Genomic DNA, 23,333 nt, shown 5'->3' with positions numbered 1-23,333 from the left:
GCGCATGTCTGAGCTCCAGGCAGTCAGCGGGTGCTTTGAGAACAAAACCCCAAAGAGCAGTGCACCTCAGACAGTTTATCAAGGATGTACCGCTGGATCGCGTCTCACTATAGTCGTTAAAGGTGATATTTAATTAATCTTAATCTTATTATGATATTTAATTAGTCTCTATCTAACAACTCTTCAGTCTTTTGAATCTATCAGGTAATGTGTCACAGCGTCAGTACACTGCTTCAATCTTTCGCTTTCATGCTTGCACTTAGTCATTTTAGTGAAAACCTCAGATACTATTGGTTGGTTGCCTATTCATGCAGAGTCCCGTGGAAAAAGTCATTGACAGGTGGTAATTTGTGTGTAACTTATCTTTTTATTTATTTATCATTTAGTTATGGGTAAAACAAAGACCATACGGGTCAGGTAGTTGAAACGGTAGACTACAAATAATTAATTTGTTATGAATTAATTATTTATCAATAATTAATTCACTTCCGCCTATGATGATGCCATCGTCCATCGCGATGTTTCACATTAGACATCGTACAATGCCAAATTGGCATCGCCCAATCCTAGAGGCAAGTTCTTAATGAGTGACTGATGAAATCAACCATTCAATCGATTTGTTCAAAACTGCGGATTCATTTAAAAACCAGTCAGGTGACTGTATTTATGAATGAATCCTTGAATTGCTGACTCAATTTGATCAAAAACTATATCATAGATTCATTAAGGAACAAAACATCACAGTATAGCTCAGAGTTTTAAAAATACCACGCATGATTATGTGATGTTACTTAAAAAAAAATAAAAAATAAAACCCACAAAGGGATTTTTTTGCTTTCATAACTTGAATTATAGAATAATATCTACATTCAAATAGGCTTCACTTTTGTACTTCTTTCAAGACATGTTTTTAAAAATATGATAATGATATAGCTTTAAAGGACACCCAAACTACTGCAATATTATTGGCATCTCTTTCAAAAAAAATAAAAATAAATAAAATTTCCAGATGATGAACAATATATCAATATATTTAATGAGCTCAGTGTAATAAAGACCTGCTGTTTACTCTAACTCACTTTTCATTCTTTGTATGAACAGGCCTGAAGTCTGTGACGTGTGTTTGCACTGGTTAGTAAAGCAGATGAGGGTTATAGAGTTCAGTCCTGTGAAGTGCACACTCATCCTGTTCTCCAGGCTGGGCAGTGCAAACAGTGCCAGTGCGCTGGCAAGAGTCGGATGTGTCAATCTGCCGGGTTTGTTTTTATGTGTGCCCTTGTTATGCTGGAACTTGAGAATACGATTAGCAAACCACTGCCCCATGAAGGCATGCAGAAAGTCTGCTGCAGGACACAGAGCGGTGGCTGAAAACAGTCGGTCAGCAAAAAAAAAATGAAAAAGAGCAAGAGAAATGAAAAGGAGAGAGGAGGAGGATTAAAAAAAACTAACTAGTGGAATGTTCCACTGTGTAATGTTTTGGAGAATGTGGTGGCAGTAGGTTGAAAAAGCAGGGAATTAGGACACAAAATTGGTTAAATCGAAACAAGCGGCAGAAGATGCAAGAAAAACAAGAGCTCTTTAAAGGCTCGAATGATTCTCCTGGACACCAACATTACTCACAAAAGAAAAAAATTAAATGGCAATAAACTATTCTTATACTAATACAGCACGAGGTTTATATTTAGAATTGAGAAACTTACAATATTAACACCGGTGGTCATTAAGTGAACTGCAGACAGCAACTTTTGACTCAAACTTACATTCTTTGTGCTCATTAACACAATAAAAACACAAGAAAAATGAAAGGTGAGAAAACAGCGGTTAAGAAAACATCTAATCACAGTGGCATGAATCTCTGCACATGAATAAATTAATGAATGTATATAGCACATTACTGTGTATAGCAATATACCCAAAGTGTTTTACATTCACATTGAGTGGATCTCTACTCAGCACTAGCACAACCTCTGCAATTCATCAGCATTGTCACAGAATAAGGTCGCTAAAATTGCACCGTTATTTATTTATATATGTCTGATTTGTGGCTACAAAATTTCAGAAAACAGCTGATTGGTCATGTGGGGGAAATGCTTGCTAGGCCAGAGATTATTCGGCAAATGCGTTTCCATCTCCCATTATTCATACACTGTAAAACCCAACAGTTAACTTTATCTAATGAAATGAGTGTAGTTAACTCAAAACTTACTGAAAGTTATTCTACTCATCTGAAAAGAGTTTTGAACTCAGTGTTAAACGTGTACGAGTTAATTAAATACCTAATTACTTCTAAAATGGAGTAAGTTCACAGTACTCATATAGATTAGTTTTTGAACTCAAATGGTTTGTAGCAATCGGTTTCCTCAAATAGTTTGAGTTTCCTTAACTTATTTGGTTTTACAGTACTCAGTTGGTTCGATTTATCTTCATTTATTTGGTTTTACAGTACTCAGTTGGTTCGATTTATCTTCATTTATTGGGTTTTACTGTGCTCATATTGCTTCATTTACTCAAATGGATTCTTCACAGTACTCATTAGGATTAGTTTTTTAACTTAAATGGTTTGATGCAATCGTTTTACTCAAATGTTTTGAGTTACCTTAACTCTTTGGGTTTTACAGTATATTAAATCTTTTTTGTCCAAAAACCAGGCAATCGTAAATGTTTAAATCGAAAGGTGGCATTTCCATCCCTCACTGTAAAAAATAGTTGGTTTCACACAATTCTTTCCTCTAGTCCCAATCCAAATCGATTAAATTCAGTGGATTGAACATAAAACCATTGAGTTGTCAATTGAATCGCATCGTTTCAGTTCATTTTATATAAGTAGTTTGAACAAGAAGCAAAAAATGTTTTTTGAGTGCTCTTTCTCACTCAATACCTCAAAATGCACATTAACATATAGTGATGCAAACCCAGCTACTGACTTGTATTAAGTGAAAAACCAAGGAGCACAATTTCTGTAATGTTTTCCTAAAACAAAAAGCAAAAGTCACTTCAGAGCCTGAGGAAACATATGAAGATGTTTTTCCCTCGGAATAATGTGCACCAGTGATTCATGCACAATAAGACTCAGAACAACAACAAGGAAAACAAACAGGGTCACAAACACCGATTCCACGCTCCGTCTCCTGAGACATGAAAGCACAACTTCTAAGCAATGAAGTTTTCCTGTGAGAGCACTCATTCAAAAAGACCTCTCACAAAGAAGTATCCAGGGTGGCAACGGATTTAGAAAAGACTGGCATATTCACACACACACACACACAGGACACGCCATGAAAAGGACGTGACTGAGACACAACGCTGCCCTTTTCCTCAGACCTCGCTCTCTCTCCCTCTTTCTGCGCCTTTCCATGATGCACACAAAAATCCACTGTTCCTCGGCGGAGTGAGTCAGAGGAATGGAATTGAAGCTCTGCTATGATCATCTGTGTGGCAGAGGGGGTTTCCTTCACCAGGAAAGAGCGCAGACCAGATGAGAACAGTCACACACTAAACTAGGGAAAGAAAGGAGGGGGGAAAACAGCAAATGCCATAAAAAGCAAAACAGTGCAAAGAAAAACAGGAACAAGACGGAAAGAGATGAAGAGCGCCAAATAATAACCTGGAATTTACTTTGTGAGTTTGAAAAAAATTTAGTTTTATTATTAAGAAGAAAAAAAACTAAGCACCATCTGTTCCTGGAACTCCTGCTCTATTCTGTTGGTAGTCGTTCAGGCTACTGTGGGAGATACTGTATAACAGTCAGCTGGGAGTAAATGTAATGAGAGTTGTGTGCTCATTAAACCATAGAGAAGAACCATGGCAACTTTATTGACATTAATTGTGATATGATTTAAAAAAAATAGTATTAAAATAGAGAATTCTGCTGCTCTGACACTGGACACTGCTAGTAGAATTAGTAGAGAAGTAATATCAGACATCTGAATCAGACATTTTGTTAACTGATTGGTATTTGCTGTACAATCAGCCATCATGCAGGTGTTTTAAGGAATGACAGGACTGCATATGTAATGCAAAATTAACATAACCAGTATATAGTACTTTGCAAGGTAGTAGCAAATGGTGGTCAACACTGCCAGTCCAATGACACAAAAGCATTTTGTAATAAACATTGCAATGCCAGTTACTTTGCACATCTATAGATACCTCTACAAGGCTGAGGCTGGTTTGGCGAATATTCAAAATAATGTCAGAGAGTATATAAAGTTATGTAAAACACCATATGTGCTTAATAATGTGACTGAGGTGTGTATATGCCTATTTATTGCGATTAAAATATGTGGAGTAAACCTTATTTTTTTTATGTGATTTTTTTTTTCTGTGATCATGAGCTTAATCCCATCAGCCCATTGTGTTGAGCTTGAATGAGGTAGTCGTATTGTTTTGTTTATTTACTATCATGTGAGCCATTGTGAGCTTCATTGGCTCATTAAACTTTGTGACAAAAAATAGAATAATACAAATATAACAAATACAAAAAAATAAACATTTCAACAAACACAAGTTGTCATATATTATACCTTTTACGTTAATAAATAGGATACAAAAAAAATTCTGGCAACATTTTATGTTTAGTTTGAATGAGGTCAAGTTAAATTGACCCAAGTCTCAACATGCACTCAAAAAATTAAGGAGACGACTTAATTGTTAATAATAATAATAATAATAATAATAATAATAATAATAATAATGAGCTTTATTTTTATATAGCGCCTTTAAAAGTAGCATCTCAAGACACATTACAGCCATATAAAATGTGCAGCAGTAAAAAATAAATATTGTACAAGGATTTATGCAAAAAAGCAATAATAAAAATAATAAAAAACACATAACAATAATAATAAAAATAATAATAATAATAATACATAAATAAATAATAATAAAATTATTTTTTTTATACTGATAGCATACTGATTGATCTTTGGATTCTTTTGGAAGAACCAAAATTCATTCATTGTCATGTGACAAAATCACTCATTGGCCAGATGTTATTGAACGTATTTCCTAAACTGCTTTTCGATTGGTCAGAATTAATGTGCGGGAAAATGCCAACGGAACTCCCACAAGTAAACAAACCGGCAGACACAAAATGTCGCGTTTTACAATGGAGGGACAATCCCTCGTCATAGTTAACTATATAGTTTGTATACATAACTTTAGACAAACTATACACTATACTAAACAATGTTTTATTGCATTCTAAATGGCGAAGGCGCATTGCAAATCACTTCAGGAGGAGGTTTGAATTAATTTCGCTAAACTGCTACACGGTCATCTTCTGGAAATATTACAAACGATCAATCAGTTAATGTTTTTCCCTCTCTTTCTCTCTCTCTGTTTAAAATTGTTGGTAAAGCACCATCAACAAATATTTTTCCTCCACATCCTATAATGCACAGCGCATCAGACTACAGCAGCTGGATTAGTCCAAAAAGGTGCAGTACTTTTTGCGGTTGGGTCTGTTCTAGTTCAGATCATGTTCTCACCACAAACGAACTGTTTCAGGATTCGCTTGAAAGTGTACCGAGACCACCGTTTCAAGGAGGTCTCAGTACACTTTTTTTGGTCTGCTTTTGTGCACTTGAGTGTGTTTGCTACACTCACACCAGCCCAAACGAACCACACCATGAGGGAAAACAAACTCTAGTGCGATTCAACTGAACTAAATAAGGCAGGTGTGAAAACACCCTAAGTTTTAAATGCTGGGTTCCACACAATCGATCTGTGATGGAACAACATGAATGAATTAAGTTTACTTATTTGTTTACTTATTTGTTTTTACAAATTTAAGTGGCTTGAATATAAAACAATAAAATTCTCCCCCCAAAAAAACAGAAGTATTGTGTAGTTTCAGCTCATTTTAATATTTCAAAATGGTCATTTTTTGTGTGTACGACACTTGAACATGCGCAAGCCATGTGATGTTCATCAATGCCAGTAAGTCCCACAGCGAGATCAAAAGTTTTGTACTGCACACAAATTAAACTACGTGATGCTGAAGCATTCGTATTTCGTCTCCCCTGGGGCCAAACGCAACTGCACAGGGTTAACCTGCAGAGTGCTAAGCCAGGTGTGATGTGTTAGCGGTGCCTGATCTCCACATGTACACATTCTTTCAGAGGTTTTCTTAACGTCTGCCCAAGGCCTCTTGCTCTCACTCTCCACTGTCAGAAGGGAGACGCATTTTTTTGCACACTGTTTTTTGGGACCATGGCTGTTAATATCAGACATCTGCCTTTTGGAGTTCTGTTTCTCAGAGTTGGAGGAAAGGGGTGAGGAATTGCGGGGCCACAGAGAGGGAGGGAGGCCTCTGAGCCACATCAACAGGAAACATATTTACGCAGTCCAGAGAAAAAGGAGAGAAGGAAAGAGATAGGGCTAGGTACAGGCGCAGAGAGCATTATATAAAGAAAATGAGTTGAACCGACTCAATCACAAGAATATGTAAATAAAGAAAGCTTCTGGAATGCATGACCGTGTGTGTTTTAATAGGCCTCCTGATGAGCAAGTAGACAAGAAGTCTGTGAAAGGAAAATCTGAGTAAAGCTCAAAGTGTACTTTGATTTTACATGTTTGCAAGGGTACAGTTACAGCGATGCAGATTAGGGTCATCACGATACTGGAATTCGGAACCAATCGATCCTGAAGTTTTAAAAACGACCATTTCCTGCTAACAGTTGAGCATTACTGAGCACATTCTTAAACAACACTAATTTGCCATTGTGTTCACATGCACAACAAAAATGATTGTGATTGGCCGTGAAGGTCATCAGTTGACCGAATTCACCGCTGTTTACTGAATTACACACACTGAAGCTTTTTAAAGTCACATTGATCAGTTGGTTTGTCTAAAAGCTGACATACGTGTGATCCGCTGATGAATCGTGACTTTAAATTGCTCCAGTGTCCCTGTATCTGTGATTACACTCAGTAAACAGCAGTGAGTTTGGTGAACTGATGACCTTCATGGCCAGTCACAGTCTGCCAGATGTTGCATACTAAAACAAACGCAAAAGAAATATGGTCTCAACTCGGTCAAACTATTCTAAAGAATCACATTCAAAATCGTCGCCTCAAGATGGTCAGACTGAATGTGTTGATAAATTTTACGTTTTGTCCCCGATGGCTACTAAACTAAAACTACTAAAAACAGCAACAACAATAGACTCATATTGACGAATAATTAGAGGATTAAAAATATTTCTAACTCAAAGTGCAAAGACATTTTTAATACTCATAACATTGATAGAGAAATAGCAAAGAAACTGGACATGCAAGAATCTTCCTGGTCTACATGTGAGATTATCAAGCAGCACACAATCAGTTGAAATAAGCTGCAAAGGCTACGCTTAAAAAAAACACACAAAAAACACCAAAACAAAATCTGGGTTTAATGCAAAGTGACATAAATCTAAGAAGCAAAACATATTTTTTTAAAAACTCACATTTTCTCTGACTAACTTTTTCTTAAGACTGGAGTGTGTCAATTCTGCAGAAACCCATAAAAAGACCTATACACTTGGCAGGAAAGGGGATTCATGGGAGAAGGAAGTAGAATTCAGATGTGTTTCTGCTTCATAAACCACAGCAGGGCTGAAAAGCAAGCCCCACATGCTCCTTTTCCTCCTAGCCTGCCTGTTTCCACCGAAAAAGTCAGAGTTCTTACCACACAAATAACTTCACAAAAACAATATTATAGCCAGATCCAATAAAACGAGATCCCTCACATTATAATCAACAATGCAGCGCACACGCTCAGGAACCCACTTTTGTTTGTCATGTAACTTGGATAACCAAAAGCTTTAATGCAGCGGGGATACATTAAATTGATTAAAATTTCCAATTAAACATGTTAATAATTTTAAGTTTCCACAACTAAATTGAGAAGTACAACCATTTTAACATTGTTGATAATGATACTTATGCTAATAATAAGTTAGACATTAAAACTCTAGAGAAATTATGCTATCAAATGCTAATAATGTTTGTAATATTACTGCTTTCAAATACCTATAATTGACCTCTTGACCTCTTAACTTAAGACAAACAGACAGACCGATAGAATGAATGCTACAATTACAGATTGATAGACATAAATAGAGTGATAAATGTTAGAATGACAGAAATAAAATTAAACAAGGTATGCATAAAATGATGAACAATTGATGGACAGAAGGATAAAATGCTAAAATGATAAAATGACAAAAACAGGAAGAACAATAAAATAATAGAATGTTAGATGGAACAATAGACTAACAGACAGAAGACTGAATGACTAATAGACTGAATGACTGATGGAATAGAACGAAGGATGGAATGACAGATGTCATGACAAACAGATAGACTGATAGATAGACAAAATAATAGAATGATAGATAGACAGACAGACAGAACAACAGACAGACAGACAGAACGACAGACAGGCCAAACAGAGACAGAACGACAGACAGACAAACAGAAACAGAACGACATACAGAGAGAGACAGAAAAACAGACAGACAGAAGGACAGACAGAAGGACAGACAGGCCAACAACAGAGACAGAATGACAGCTAGAACAACAGAGGGACAAAATGACAGACGGACAGACATGATTATAGACAGACAGAGACAATGACAAACAGGCTAAACAACAAACAGACAGAATGACAGACAAGCCAAACAACAAAGAGACAGAACGACAGGCAGACAGACAGACAGGCCAAACAACAGACAGTCCAAACCACAGACTGATAGACAAAATGACAGACAGAGAGAACGACAGACTGACAGAGACGGATTGACAGACAGATAGGCCAAACAACAGACAGAAAGAATGACAGACAGACTGACAGACAAGCCAAACAACAGAGACAGAATGACAAACAGCCAGACAGACAGGTCAACAGAGAGACAGACCTACAGACAGGTCAAACAACAGAGAGAGAGAGAGAGAACGACAAATAGACAGACAGACAGACAGAACGACAGATAGGCCAAACAACAAACAGAAAGAACGACAGACAGACAGAACGACAGACAGCCCAAACAACAGAGACAGAACGATAGACAGACAAACAGACAGAATGACAGACAGCCCAAACAACAGACGGTAGACAGACAGACAGACAGAACGACAGACAGCCCAAACAACAGAGACAGAACAATAGACAGACAGAGAGAAAGAACGACAGGCAGAGAGAACGACAGACAGACAGAAAGAACGACAGGCAGAGAGAAAGCCCAACAGACAGACAGACAGACAGACGGAGAGACGGACGGACAGACAAACAGACGGACAGACAGACGGACAGGCCAAACAACAGAGAGACATAAGACATAAGACATAGAGAATGACAGACAGACAGACAGACACACAGGCCAAACAACAGACAGAGAGAACGACAGACAGACAGGCAGAAGTACAGACTGACATAGAGACAGAATGAAAGACAGATAGGCCAAACAACAGACAGAAAGAATGACTGACAGACAGACAGACAGACAGACAGAACAACAAACAGGCCAAACAACAGAGACAGACCGACAGATAGAGAGAATGATAGACAGACAGAAAGACAGACAGACAGAAAGACGGGTCAAACAATAGAGAGAGCGACAGACAGAAAGACAGACAGGCAGAGAGAATGACAGACATACAGACAGAAAGAACGACAAGCAGAGAGAATGACAGACAGGCCAAACAACAGAGAGACAGACAGAAAGACAGACAGAATAAAGGCATTGAATGTGATGAATGTACTCATATCTAGCATGAAAACCCTCCAGCAGCTCCATTCTGCACCTTCAGACATTCTGTGACCCTAAAGGTGCTGTGAGCTCCAGATCCTCTTTACAGCACTGTTTTAATAACGATAAGCCAACTGTACACTGCCCAGCCCTGGGAAAACATTTATCAGCAAATTGTTTGCAAAAACCTACAAAGTCAACATCAAAGGATAACTGGAGACTGGAGGCTTATCCAGCGCAGGACAGGCCACCTGGCAAAGATCGAGCAAACGTTAGAAAATCAAACAAAAGCTCTTATCCCAAACATGCCAGAACGTCGGCGTGGCCTCGGATGGCATCTTCTGCAGACCTGCGAGGCTCAGACTCTTTCTCTTGTCTGCATTCTCTATCCGTCGGCCATCTGCCAGCTCATAAAACACACAGTCCTCGGCTGCTGAGTCTGCTCTTCTCATTGGACAAACTCAATCAGACCGAGCGTCGCAGCTCCTCTTAGCTGTGTAAACAGTGATGTGAGCTCAGACGGTCAGATCCAGTCTCCTGCGGTCTGGGCTACTGTGACTCTCCGCTTTTAAATCGCTTACATACACTCACAAAACTCTTACTGAGGGAATCCAGTGGCCTTTATGAAGTTAAAAAGACATTATGAGGTCAGACACAATTTACTGTATGGATCCATTTAGTGAGAATGCCTTTCGTGCTGTCCAAACACAAGAGAGGGTTCGAGATGGTTTTTTGGAGAACTGACACACATGGATCTCTTAGAGGTTTTGCAAATAATTACTGTGGAGTCATTTTAGGGCTGCAAAACTTAGGAAATATCTGCTTATGGTTTTTAGAATAGAAAAAAAGAATGTAAAGCTGCCATGTAGTTCAGGTCAAAAAACGTGATCTGCGCAGAGCGACTAGTCGACGTCAATCAAAAGGCATCACGGCAGAGCATTAAAGCCAACTAAGTCAACTAAGTCGATTAGTCGAATAGTCAGTGCAATCCCTTACATACACACATACATACATAAATATATATATACACACACACAGTTGAAGTCAGAATATTATCCCCCCTGAATTATTAGCCCGCTGTTTGTTTATTTTTTTTCCCCAATTTCTGTTTAATGGAGAGAAGATACATTTGTAAACATAATAGTTTTAATAACTCATTTCTAATAACTGATTTATTTTATCTTTGCCATGATGATAGTAAATAATATTTGACTAGATATTTTTCAAGACACTTCTATACAGCTTAAAGTGACATTTAAAGGCTAGGTTAACCTAATTAACTGGGTTAGGTTTAATTAATTAGGTTAACTAGGCAGGTTAAGGTAATTAGGCAAGTTATTGTATAACGATGGTTTGTTCTGTAGACTATCGATAAAGAATATAGCTTAAAAGGGCTAATAATTTTGTCCTTAAAATTTTAATCTAGCCAAAATAAAACAAATAAGACTTTCTCCAGAAGAAAAAATATCATCAGAGATGCTGTGAACATTTCCTTGCTCTGTTAAACATCAATTGGGAAATATAAAACAAATAAATATAAAAAAAGGGGGGGGGGGGGGCTAATAATCAACTGTAAATATATATTTTATGCATATACACACAGTTGAAGTCAGAATTATTAGCCCCCCTGAATTAATCGCCCCGTTTATTTTTTCCCCCAATTTCTTGTAGGGTAATTAGGCAAGTTATTGTATAACGACGGTTTGTTCTGTAGACTATCGAAAAAATGTGGCTTAAAGGGGCTAATAATTTTGACCTTAAAATGGTTAAAAAAAAACTGAAACTGCTTTTATTCTAGCCGAAATAAAACAAATAAGAGTTTTTTCAGAAGAAAAAATATTATCAGACATACTGTGAAAATTTCCTTGCTCTGTTAAACATCATTTGGGAAATATTTAAAAAAGAAAAAAATCAATGGGGGGCTAATAATTCTGACCTCAACTGTATATATAAATAAATAAATAAATAAATAAATAAATATATAAAACCCCTAACATATATACACACACAGTACATACACATACATGCAAGCTTGTGATTACAGATCAATATAACAATACAAATAAAATAAAAAAACATCTTTATTACATCAAATGCTAAACTAAATTAATTAATATTATTATTATAAAATATTACCCTTAAAATGTTTTATAGATCAACAATTTGGCAAAATTTTGTGATTACATATTAAAACAAAAACAATCATCCTGCATTCCTAGGACACACAGCAAAATGAAGCAGATATATTTTAAAAGTGGCATTTCAGTGAGAAGCATCCGTTCCAACAAGCTGGTTATACTTCATTCACACTATCATAAGCGTTGCAAATTTGCCTTCAATGGTGTATTTCCACTAATTGTCAACCATCCAAATTATTCTCCAGACAAAATTCACAATACATGTTCACAACATTTACAACAAAACAGCCTTCACATTAACCAAGAAAATCAACAAAAATAAATCAAACGGCACCAAACACTTCTATGAAAGAGCCTTGACTGATTTCAAAACAGGTGTGATTAACTCAGAGGAAGAAAAAAACAAAACACAGAATTGTTCAAACCTTGGATGCACTGCAAAGCCCCGTCCTCCATGCGGATAGTGAACGTCTCACCTGGGTTCACCTGGACCAAGATCATCTGTAAAAACATTTACCATTTACACATTCGTGCATCACAACCTCTGTTTATATCAGACAGCTAAAGAGTATCTGTGTCATGACAACAAATGTACAATAGTGATGACTATAAGAATAACAAGTCAACATCCAATAAAATGAAAGTATAATAATGTAGATTTTAGGGAGAATTCAAATAAAGAGCTGACCTGCTGTGATGCATCGCCATTGATCATGTGGTGCATCATGGGAAGCTCGTTGCTCAATGGAGGCGGGAGGTCCAGCATTTGGTCCGTCATCATCATGGTGACGAACATTCATCGAGCCCTCCCAGCGACAGCCTGAAAGAGATGCACACTTTTTTATTAAAGTAATTTTAAATTGGACCATGTGATAAAACGTCCAAACCTCCTGAAACAAGCAATTTGACCAGAGAAGACGACTAAAACAGATCCTCCATTCGCAAACACAAATCAAAGACTCACTTAAACCTCACTGAAGGGCTACTGGTGGGTTATGGAAAGGGATGAAATCATTATGATGTCACCGATGTTTATATGATGATGTAATGTGTGTCAGGATGATGTAATCTGTATATAAAATGCAGTTATGGGGCGACAGTCTCTCAGCCACAGCTGGGAAAGCAGACTGAGAGAGAAAATAAGAGAGAGGAACTGCCTCTGTGAAACAATATTAGTACATCTGCATGGCTAAAATGATTTAAAAACTAATTCAAATAATTAAAATGATAACATCACATATTATATGCAGCAGGGGTAATGGGATTATGTAAAACGAATGCCATAAAACGGAGCAAAATAAACATAAATGAACAGAAAAACTGATCAAATATCAAATTAACTACAATTATTTCTATTTTAGCTATTTTAATATGATTCAATAAAACAAAAACTACATTTAAAAATTGTAAAAACACATTAAACACTAAAAAAACTTTAAGAAAATGAATAAAATGACAAAAAAATACTAAAATGTTTACTAAAATTAAACACAAAATAGAAAACTTATTATATATTATTTTAAACAGCAACCAATACTACTAAAATAATCATATGCAGAACACTATGCACATGAATAATATAAATTATTCAAACTATTTACATATATATATATATATATATATATATATATATATATATATATATATATATATATATATATACACACATATATATACATATACATATATATATACACACATATACACACACATATATACATATATATATATATAATTATGTAATAATATAAAAAAACTTTAAGAAAAAAAGCAATATGGAAAAAAAACTGAATTATATATTAAAAAACTCTCAAAACTATAAGATATTTCTCAATAACTCATGTATATTTTTAATTAAAAGTAAAAAGTAAATAATTAAAAGTAGATACACATTAAAAAATGATTATGTTCAAAGACTGATGATAAAATCTGTGAAAATATAAGACCATAGATGAAGATACCTGGAATAGAATTCTTTACAATAATGGAATATATATAAAAGAAGCTAGAGGTAAACTAATAGAGTACAAGATACTTCACAGGTATTACTACACTCTAGTTTGACTTTTTAGAATGGGATGTTTGGATGATAATAAATGCTGTAAATGTAAATAAGAGATTGGCACATACTTCCATGCTTTATGGCAGTGTACAAAGATTCAACCCTATTGAGAATCTGTGTTAAGACAATTAGGTAGATGCCTGGGATTTAATAATCCTCTCTCACCTAAGGATATATCTTTTAGGTGATAAAACTGAGGTTCCACATATTATGAATGATTCACTCTAAAAAATGCAGGGTTAAATATGTGAACACATTTTTGGGTTAATTGTGCATGATTAAAATAGCTAAGGGGTACTGCAAACACACAGTTGGACTGCCCATGTTTGTTCAACCCAACTGAAAGGGCAAAGGGGGTTCTCTCACCTTTGAACATCTGAGTTGGGTTATTTTGACCCAGCCGGTTTATTCTTTTTCATGAAGATTTCTGGATTTATCATGATGTCAGACAGTCACGGACCTCGCAACAAGCAGGATTATAAGGTAAACTAAAATTACCTATATAAATGTTTACCAATATTTTGAATAAATCATGCTAAAGGTTTATCGATTTCACTGTTAAATGTAGCTTTTGATCTGTCAATGTGGGGGTTTTGCCTTTTGTTAACTGAATGAAGTAGCCGCAGCTATTACTAGTGCCTATGAGGGTGGAAAACTGCTCATGGCTTGTCATGTTTTGTCATAAATAGGTCATTAAGTACTAAAACTGTACTTTTAGAGCTACATTTTTTCAAGTATGTTTAAAAGTGCCAAATTCAATGACAAAGCTATCATTTTTATATTGAGCATTTTCGCGCATTAATATGAAGTTGTGTTAAATACTGATGAAGTGAAAAACCCACTATATAAACTGCATGAAACCATCTCTCTCTCTCTCTCTCTCTCTCCCAGCACTTGGGTCAAAACACCCCAATGCGTGTTCTGTCCCATAGTTACCCAGTGCCTGGATTGGGTTATTTTTCAACCCTGCATATTTTAGAGTGCAAGTTCTCCCTTGCAACTGCACGTATGATACTGAGGTTTTGGAAAGACATTCATCGCCCTACACTTATCATGGGTGGAATTTATGATTGAGAATGTGTCATATGAAAAAATGTTAACCAAAATGAATGAAGATCATAAGGAAGTGGACATATGGGAGATTTTCATTTCTTCACTTAAACTATGAACATGTCTACCCTGATGTGCTCCGTAGTGTTATCTTTATGCATTTGTTACTGTTCTAAATTTGTGAACACTTTTCTAAATTGTGAAGAATTTGTAAGCATTTTGTATTTTCGGATGGTGCTGTATGCTATATTAAGAAAAAAAATACTTCATTTTCAAAAAGAATATGAAAAAAATTGATTTAAAATATATACTTACAAAAACTTTAACAAAAATTTTTATTAAAACAAAAATTATTTACAGGTAAATAATCAGATGCAGAAAAATATTAATCACATGAAAACATGCATCAAATTGTTTTAGATATGAACAAATATTTTAAGAAAATTTTTTTAAAAATTATCTCAAAAATAATTCTTAAACTTAAAGTGAAATAACATCACCTCTGTGAAGTTGGCACCCCATAAAAACAAATAATCCCCAAAACTATGCCATTTGTGCCGTTTCTGCTGGTTTGGGGTCTGAGATATTAAGCATTATTTTTTGACCTTGTGACGTCACTTTCCACCCCATGTTGGGGTGGATCAGCACAGGTCGTTTGTGCTCGATTTGTGCTGTTAAAACAAACACTGTATCTGTTTTCTAGTTTAGATATAAGCAAAATGTTTCGGGAGCCAAAATGAATTCCCAACACCAAAATAACACTCAAGGTAAATGTGGCAGCTTCAAACTAGTGTACAGATCACAAACTCCTCCAAGTCTTCTATTTTCACACAGACAGACAGACAGACAGACAGACAGATATGTTTTATAATCATAGAACCAGTTGTACTTCAGCAAAAAGTTCAGATAATTAAGTTGTGTAACTATAACCATCACAGAAGTCAACACATATTAAGTCCAACTGAGGTAAGCAGTGCATTGCTAAGCTTGATCAAGACAGACATTACACTTCAGTCTTCAAAACACCTCTTAGAAGTCATTCACATGACGCTCTTAAAACTACTGAAAAAAAACAAGCAAAGTTCAGGTGGCAGGGGAAAGATCAGCACAACGGCGGTAATGTCATCTGACTGCTGCTATATTTTCCTCTCAGAGGCCAATAACCTGTCCCATTAACTCCAAACACAAACATCAACCACAGGAGTCAAACCCGGAAAGAAACAGAAATCGTTCATCTGATGCACTGGGGTAAAACAGCGAATGTATGTAAAGCCTTTTAATAGATAGAGACTGTCATCAGATAATCTATATATAGCTTTTAACAATAGCAGATTTTTTAAGAATGGTATTTAATGGTATTTAACCATTAATATTACTACAACAACAACGAAAAAGAATCATTTACATTCTCTGAATTCTTACACATGTGAAGCTGAGATGTCCCCTGATCTCCATGACAGAGGAAGAAGAGAGAATGGAGGTTTTAATGGGTCATAAATGCAGTCACTTCAACTCATAAACAGACACACAAACATACAAACCACACACTGACAGCTTGTGCTGCTTGGAGCTGACTATATATACATATATATGGACACTATATAAATGTATATTTTAATTTGATTACAACTTAATTTCAAGCATCAGATAATGAATTGACTTAACTTTGTCGTTCACATGTACGTGTACACAGAACAAACTTTTGTAGCATTGGCTCTGCGGTTTCAAAAAGAATAACCGATAAAAATCATATAGACAGCGGTTGACTGATGGTCCTTATCAAGGCTAAATTTGAGCTATCAGTGAAAATCTAATAGATGTATCAGAATAGGCCAAATCTAAACTGGTCATCAAATACACAGAAACGAATGACTACACATATAAAGTCAGGCTAATCTGTCTATTCGATGACTAGTCTAGTTTTGGCAATTCTTATTCTTAGATGTCTATTAGTTTTTCACAGACAGCCCAAGTTTAGCCAAGCTGTCTACGTTTAGATGTCTATTAGACGTCTATTAAACAAAAAATTGTTTGCTGGGTACAAGATTTAAAGAGAAAAAATAATTAAATAAATAAATTACGACTGGACGGATGGTAAAAAGTGGTCTCTGGAAGACTGGGAAGGAGAGTGAGGTGGATTACAACTTTGTGAAACTATTAATAAATAAAAGGGAAAAAAATCCTCAAAAAAAAAAAAAACAAAAAAAAAAAAACACCAAAACACTGCACCCCCCTCTCACCCAAAAAAATAAACAAACAAATTATAAAACAAAACAGAATAAAAACAACAACCCCCTCCAAAAAACAAATTAGTAAGTACACCTACATAAAAACAAAAAATATCAAGAAAACCCCCTCCCAAAAAACCCCAAACAAACTAAAACAAAACACAACAAAACCGCCCCAAAAACCATAAAAAAACAAATATTACATAAAAATACACAGTAATTTAAAAATAAATAAATAAAAATACAAAAAAAACTTCCAAAAAAGCAATATATAAAACGAAAACAACACACATAACAAACAAACAAAACCACAAAACACAACAAATACGAACAAAAGCTACAAAATAAAACATACAAACTGCAACAACCCCCACCCGTAACACACACACACTCTAAGAATCCCATAAAGTTAAAGTCCAATATACTATGTTAACTTGAAGGAATTGTTCCATGATGATTTTTACAGGTACTCAACCCATTAAATCATGCATGTGATGTGTTTTACAGTTGAAAGAAATGTCTGTAAATTTACCAGAATAACAGAATTTAACAGACGTAGTTGTACATTTCTCCCATTTAAACATGGATTTCTTCATTCAGTACTGGGACGCACACTCTCACACTATGGCTAATTTAGTTTACTCAACTCACCTATTGCATATGTCTTTGGACTGTAAAGGGAAACCGGAGCACTCGGAAACCCACACCAACACAAGGAGAACACGCAAACTCCACACAGAAATGCCCACTGGCCCAGCTGAGACTTCCAGTGACCTTCTTGATGTGAGGCAACAGTGCTCCCCAACAAACCACATGGATTTCTTCTCCAGTGCAAAACAAAGTAAGTATCTTCACTAATTAAAGTCAACAGTGAAGCATCCTTAACACTTCCACATAGAGAAGCTCACACTATCCTCCCTCAGAGCTTTACTAACACATCCATCTTTCAGTCTTTCTCAATCGGAGCATGTTTGTTTTCCTTTCCCTGCACTTCATGGCACGGCCTGTAATTACCAGCAAGTAAAATCATTAACACTACAGCTTTACACACCAATCCTGCCCCCCCAGGCCCCCAAAACCCCTATTCTGTCCTTTTCCCGCCTCGCCTCTCTTTACCCCCGAGCTCCAGATCCAATCTGTCTTTTCTTTCAGCTCTCCTCATTCCCTTCATTCCTGAGGACGGCTGGAGTCTGAACTTCTGCAGGGCCGAGGGGGGCGTTAAAGGGCTAAATCCCCTGAGTGAAAAGTGGAGGAGATTCGTACAATGTCAGAGCCCGGAGAATGGGGTGCCAGACCCCCTACCTTCACGGGTCATGTTGTTGTGACCACGTCACAGTGAGTGTCAATCACGAAATGTACAGAGAGGCCTTTCATGGGCTGGTGAGGGTCCCAGTGATGTGGGGTATTCCCTAGACCACCTCCATGTCACCACACACCACACACACACGAACAGCAGGCCATTCACAAAATCAAAACAACACTAGTCAAACAAATCTCTACTTTAGCTTCAACGGGACCTGGATGTGATACATTTATCTAAAACATTTATCTAAAGCCCTTTGAAATATGCTTTTCATTTGATTTATTTATTCATATTTTATTCATTTATTTATTCATATGTTTTTCTGGACTCTAGTTTAATAGTTAAAATACATTTTAGTAAAAAGAATGCCCAATTGAAACCATAAAATGCATCAATTTTTGAAGAATTAAACTTAACATATTTTAGGCTTTCACTTTAAAGTTTGCATGAACTGGAAGAAACTTTTATTTCAGTATGTTGATGTACTTCAAAATGAAATGCAATATTAAGTAGGGGTGGGGATTTCTTTTTGCACATCATATATATATATATATATATATATAAAATTTGGTACCCTACGTTTTTGACAAGTTTTTTGGAGATGCTGTGATTTTTTGCTGTGCATAACTTTGGTAAGTCAAATAAAATTGTTTAAAAACATTAACAGCGACATTTTTGAGTATTTCTAAAGCACTGCAAAATATTTGCTTACACAAAAATTGCATGTTGCATGTCTACTGGTTCCAGCCTCAAAATGAGCAAGTTTGAGCCACTTGTACATTAAGGTAGCATTCAGAAAAAAACAAAACACCAGCGAAGAATCTAAAATAACAGAGGAATATAAAAACCCACTGCCAGCTAGCGTTTTAGAAATGTTATTGCAGAGCAACACAAACAACGCTCAGAAGTATAAATGCACGGCAACACTCATTGCATACGCTCTGGGTCACACTGATCACTCGACGCAGAAGTATAAACCAGGCTTAAGTGTGTTGAAGCAGGGTTGGAACTAAACTGTGCAGAGCTGCAATGTTGAGCTGCAATTTTCATGCATTGAAAATGTATGTGCCTCAATTTAAAGTCCATCAACCACCTCACAGCAAGAAGGTTGCTGGTTCGAGCCTCGGCTGGGTCAGTTGACGTTTCTGTGTGAAGTTTGCATGTTCTCCCCGCGTTCGCGTGGGTTTTCTCCAGGTTCTCCGCTTTTCCCCACAGTCCAAAGACATGCGGTGCAGGTAAATTGAGTAGGCTAAATTGTCCGCAGCGTATGAGTGTGAATGGTCCGTAGTGTATGAGTATGGATGTTTCCCAGAGATGGGTTGCAGCGTGAAGGGCATCCGATGCGTAAAACATATGCTGGATAAGTTGGCGGTTCATTCCACTGTGGCGACCCCAGATTAATAAAGGGGCTAAGCCAAAAAGAAAATGAATGAATGAATGAGTGACTTACTGGTACTACGGTAAATACATGTGAAATTCTTGAACCCTCATCAGCAGCAATAAGTCAATACAAAAGAAAGCCCACTATTGGCTGAGTTGGCAGTGTTGCTATGTAAAGATCAGTCAAGATGCTCAAACAAGACGATACTCTAATAATGGCACCTTATTATTAATAAGCATCTATTAGAAAGTACTGTCAATGCATTAACAACAATACAATTCACCTTTAAAACTCTTCAAATGACAGCCTGCCCCAAGCAAAACCGTAAAAAAGATTCAATTCCTTTCAGAAATCTGTTCTTGCATCTGGCAGGTTTACAGCTCCAGATGTGGACCCACTATGGCATGGGCCTATAATCCAGCTAATGGCACATAATAACACTGAGGAAGCTGGGAAACCAAGAAAACCATCACTTTTTCCTCTCCATTTCCCCCCTACGTTCCTTTCTTCTCTCATTCCCTCAGCCCTGATCAGCTGAAACACACATACACGTGCATGCACGCACACACACACACATGCTCAGGCTTGCACACACACATTCCAAGAGAATGAGAAACAATCTAAATGTCACAATTTTTCCCCCTGCGAAGTAACTCTTCTCACCTCGCAGCGCTCAGGCTTTCCTTCCCCCCGACGTTGACTCACGTCTGCGACTCTGATCAGCATTTACAGCCAGATGACATCATCTCTTTAAAAATATCTGGGCCACAATGGAGCGCAGGCGATAACCGTCCAGACGAGGCACAGACAGGAAATTGAGGACACATTACAGGAGTGTGGCAGAATAAAGACCCAACTCACTGGCTTTTATTTGTGTCTGCTGTAAGTTGATTGCTCTAGTATGAATTGTTGGCCTGAAAGCTAGCAGAGGAACTCAGTCTGTCTATATCTAGCTAGAGCTACAAAGTTAGAGAGTGAATGTCAGCTCACACCAAAAATGATAACAATAACAATATTAGGGATGCATGATACTGGGAAAAATGCGGGTATGAAAATGTCCCCATCTGATAGGTTAAATTTAGATAAACAACCAATGCATGAAACACAAATGAGTATAAATCAGTATAAACATTTAAAGGCATTTAAGGTGGCATTTAAACTATTTATACCTGCTAATATAATACATTTTCAATCAAGCTGATCATAAGAGGATGATAACGAACATAATAGGGCTGCACAATATATATCATTTCAGCATCAATATTGCAATGTGCGCATCTTCAATGGAACACATGAGTCACTAAGTTTAGCCTATATGAAAGTGAAAGTTTACTTAGCTTTTAAGGTCTGTGACTGAGCATTTTAAGAGAGTTTAAAACATTTAGGCACAAAAAATGGGATGTTTGGTGGTGCAACAAAGATTAATTGTAATTTATTATTTATACGGAATTTATGCCAAAAAAGGCGGTTTTCTTAGAATTTTTGTCTCGTTTCAATACAAATATCTGAATGGGCTGGGCGATAAAATAACGATATCAGTATTTATTGACTGAACACCATTGTCGATATCATTTAAAAAAAAAAGTTTGGTATGAAGCGCTATAATTTCATTAAAAGATGTCTGCTTAGCATGCGCCTCAAAAGGAATGCCAATAAGCCCGGGGTGTAAGTTTGTCATTTCCAATGGAGGCACATGACGCGCATATAGGAGCAACGCGCACATGGTTGGCAAACGGTGCACACATGACGCACATGATTTTCCAGGCGCACCTAGTTGAAAAACATCGACGATTCATGTAAAAGTTAATGGCGACCAGTAATAGCAAAAGCAGCGTGTGTTTTGCTTGCACACAAAGTCACACCTTGCATGGAAAATATACACTTCAGTAATAACGGAAGACTAATTACCTGAAACAAACACAGCACACCCAAACGCGGCAGTGCTTATTACTTTTCTCCATAAACTTGCATTGGAGCTGCAGCAATGGTTTGTCCGGTTGTCATCCTCTGAGAAAACACTTGATGGTCGCCTAGTTAAAGAAAAACGGCAGAGGACTGCGAGTGCAGAGCACATTGAAAATGCTGAAGGAAACCACACACTCGCGCTTGTCACTTCAGGTCAGAATAAATGTAACACACGCGAAACTTCAAACTTAATGTTGCTATATGTATTTGAATAATGATGGCTGGCTCCTTCACTTGAAAGTTCAGATTTGATTATCATAATTTGTTTTTTTTACAGAGTTTGAGGTTTACTGTATCATTATTACTCACACTTTTAAGTTTGTTTTGACTGTTCAGCGTTTACGCTTTACCATTGTGCACAATTTGTAACATTTTATTCATCAAGTTTGAGTTTCTTTAACACTTATTAAAGTGTTTTTTTTTTTTTTTTTTTTTTTTTTTAGCGTTTATTTTATTATAAAGAAATCAGATATTTTAAATATTTTAGTTTTTGACTATTAAAACCATTTGCCTTAGTAATGTTGATAGATTAAAACAAAGTGGTTAAAAAACCTAAATGTATTGTTAAAAATATTCTATAATTATCGATATCGAATGATATGAAACATGATATTGTGAATTTTTGCTTTAAGAAAAAACTCTGAAGTGACTTGATTTAAGAATTTCTTGATATTTCAACTATAAAACAAAGAATAATGAACTGTCCAATAGAGCTATTCAAAACATCTTGTTAAACTGTATTTATATTGCAATATTTATTCGCAGAACAGTTCAATATTGCAATATTAGACTTTTCCAATATAGTGCAGCCCTAAAATGCAGCCCTAAAATATAGCATCAATGGAGTCTGAATACGTTAAAACTATTAATAAAAAAATAGCTGAAAACGGGCTGCCTTTATAATGTAAACACGCACATGGTTTAAATGTGTTCACACGGCCACAAAAGACCAGCTCTCTGGCTGCTGACCAAACATGTGAATGGCCTTTTTTGATAAAGAAAAAAAGGAAAGGGGCCACTGAAATCCAAACACAAGAAATGCATTTGAACGCATGTTAATACGAAGGTTGAAATGGTAATCAATCATGGCTGACCACTTATGATCACTGCCAACACTGAAATAAGAGGTGGCATATGAAGTGTATAAATAATGCTACGAGAACACCTCAAGATAATGTCATGTTGCACATTTGTAAAACAACAATTACGACATTAACCTAAATGTTGCACAGCCCTAATAATAAGCATTTTGAAGACTTAGGAAAGAGCAGACAGAAAGTCAAGCAGATTTTACACAACATGAGCGCAAGTAAATAATGATTTCAGTTTTATTTTGGATGAAATGCTTCTTTAACACTGGAACTACCAGAATGGCCATTGCATATTTTTATTTGTCACTTCATATTTGCATTCAACGCTTGTATTGAAATTTTAGAATTAAGCTTTGAATGTCTGTCGTCATGTTTTATGAAGCC

General features: G+C 36.3%; 1 protein-coding gene across 1 annotated transcript in view; it reads right to left on the bottom strand.

Annotated features, from left to right (window-relative positions):
* The window catches only part of fndc3bb (fibronectin type III domain containing 3Bb), a 126,882-nt gene that overhangs the window by 84,958 nt on the left and 18,591 nt on the right, over positions 1-23,333 (bottom strand). Inside the window, exons 2-3 of the mRNA XM_056450266.1 lie at positions 12,558-12,689; positions 12,295-12,370 (exon numbers count right to left, since the gene is read on the bottom strand). Of these exons, the coding sequence (XP_056306241.1) occupies positions 12,295-12,370; positions 12,558-12,665 (184 nt within the window). The 5' untranslated portion in view covers positions 12,666-12,689. The remainder of the gene's footprint in view (positions 1-12,294; positions 12,371-12,557; positions 12,690-23,333) is intronic.

The sequence above is a fragment of the Danio aesculapii genome, chromosome 24 (assembly GCF_903798145.1).
Source record: "Danio aesculapii chromosome 24, fDanAes4.1, whole genome shotgun sequence".
Taxonomy (NCBI): Eukaryota; Metazoa; Chordata; class Actinopteri; order Cypriniformes; family Danionidae; genus Danio; species Danio aesculapii.
Note: the sequence above shows the minus strand (reverse complement) of the source record. Positions and strands in the feature narration are given on the sequence as shown.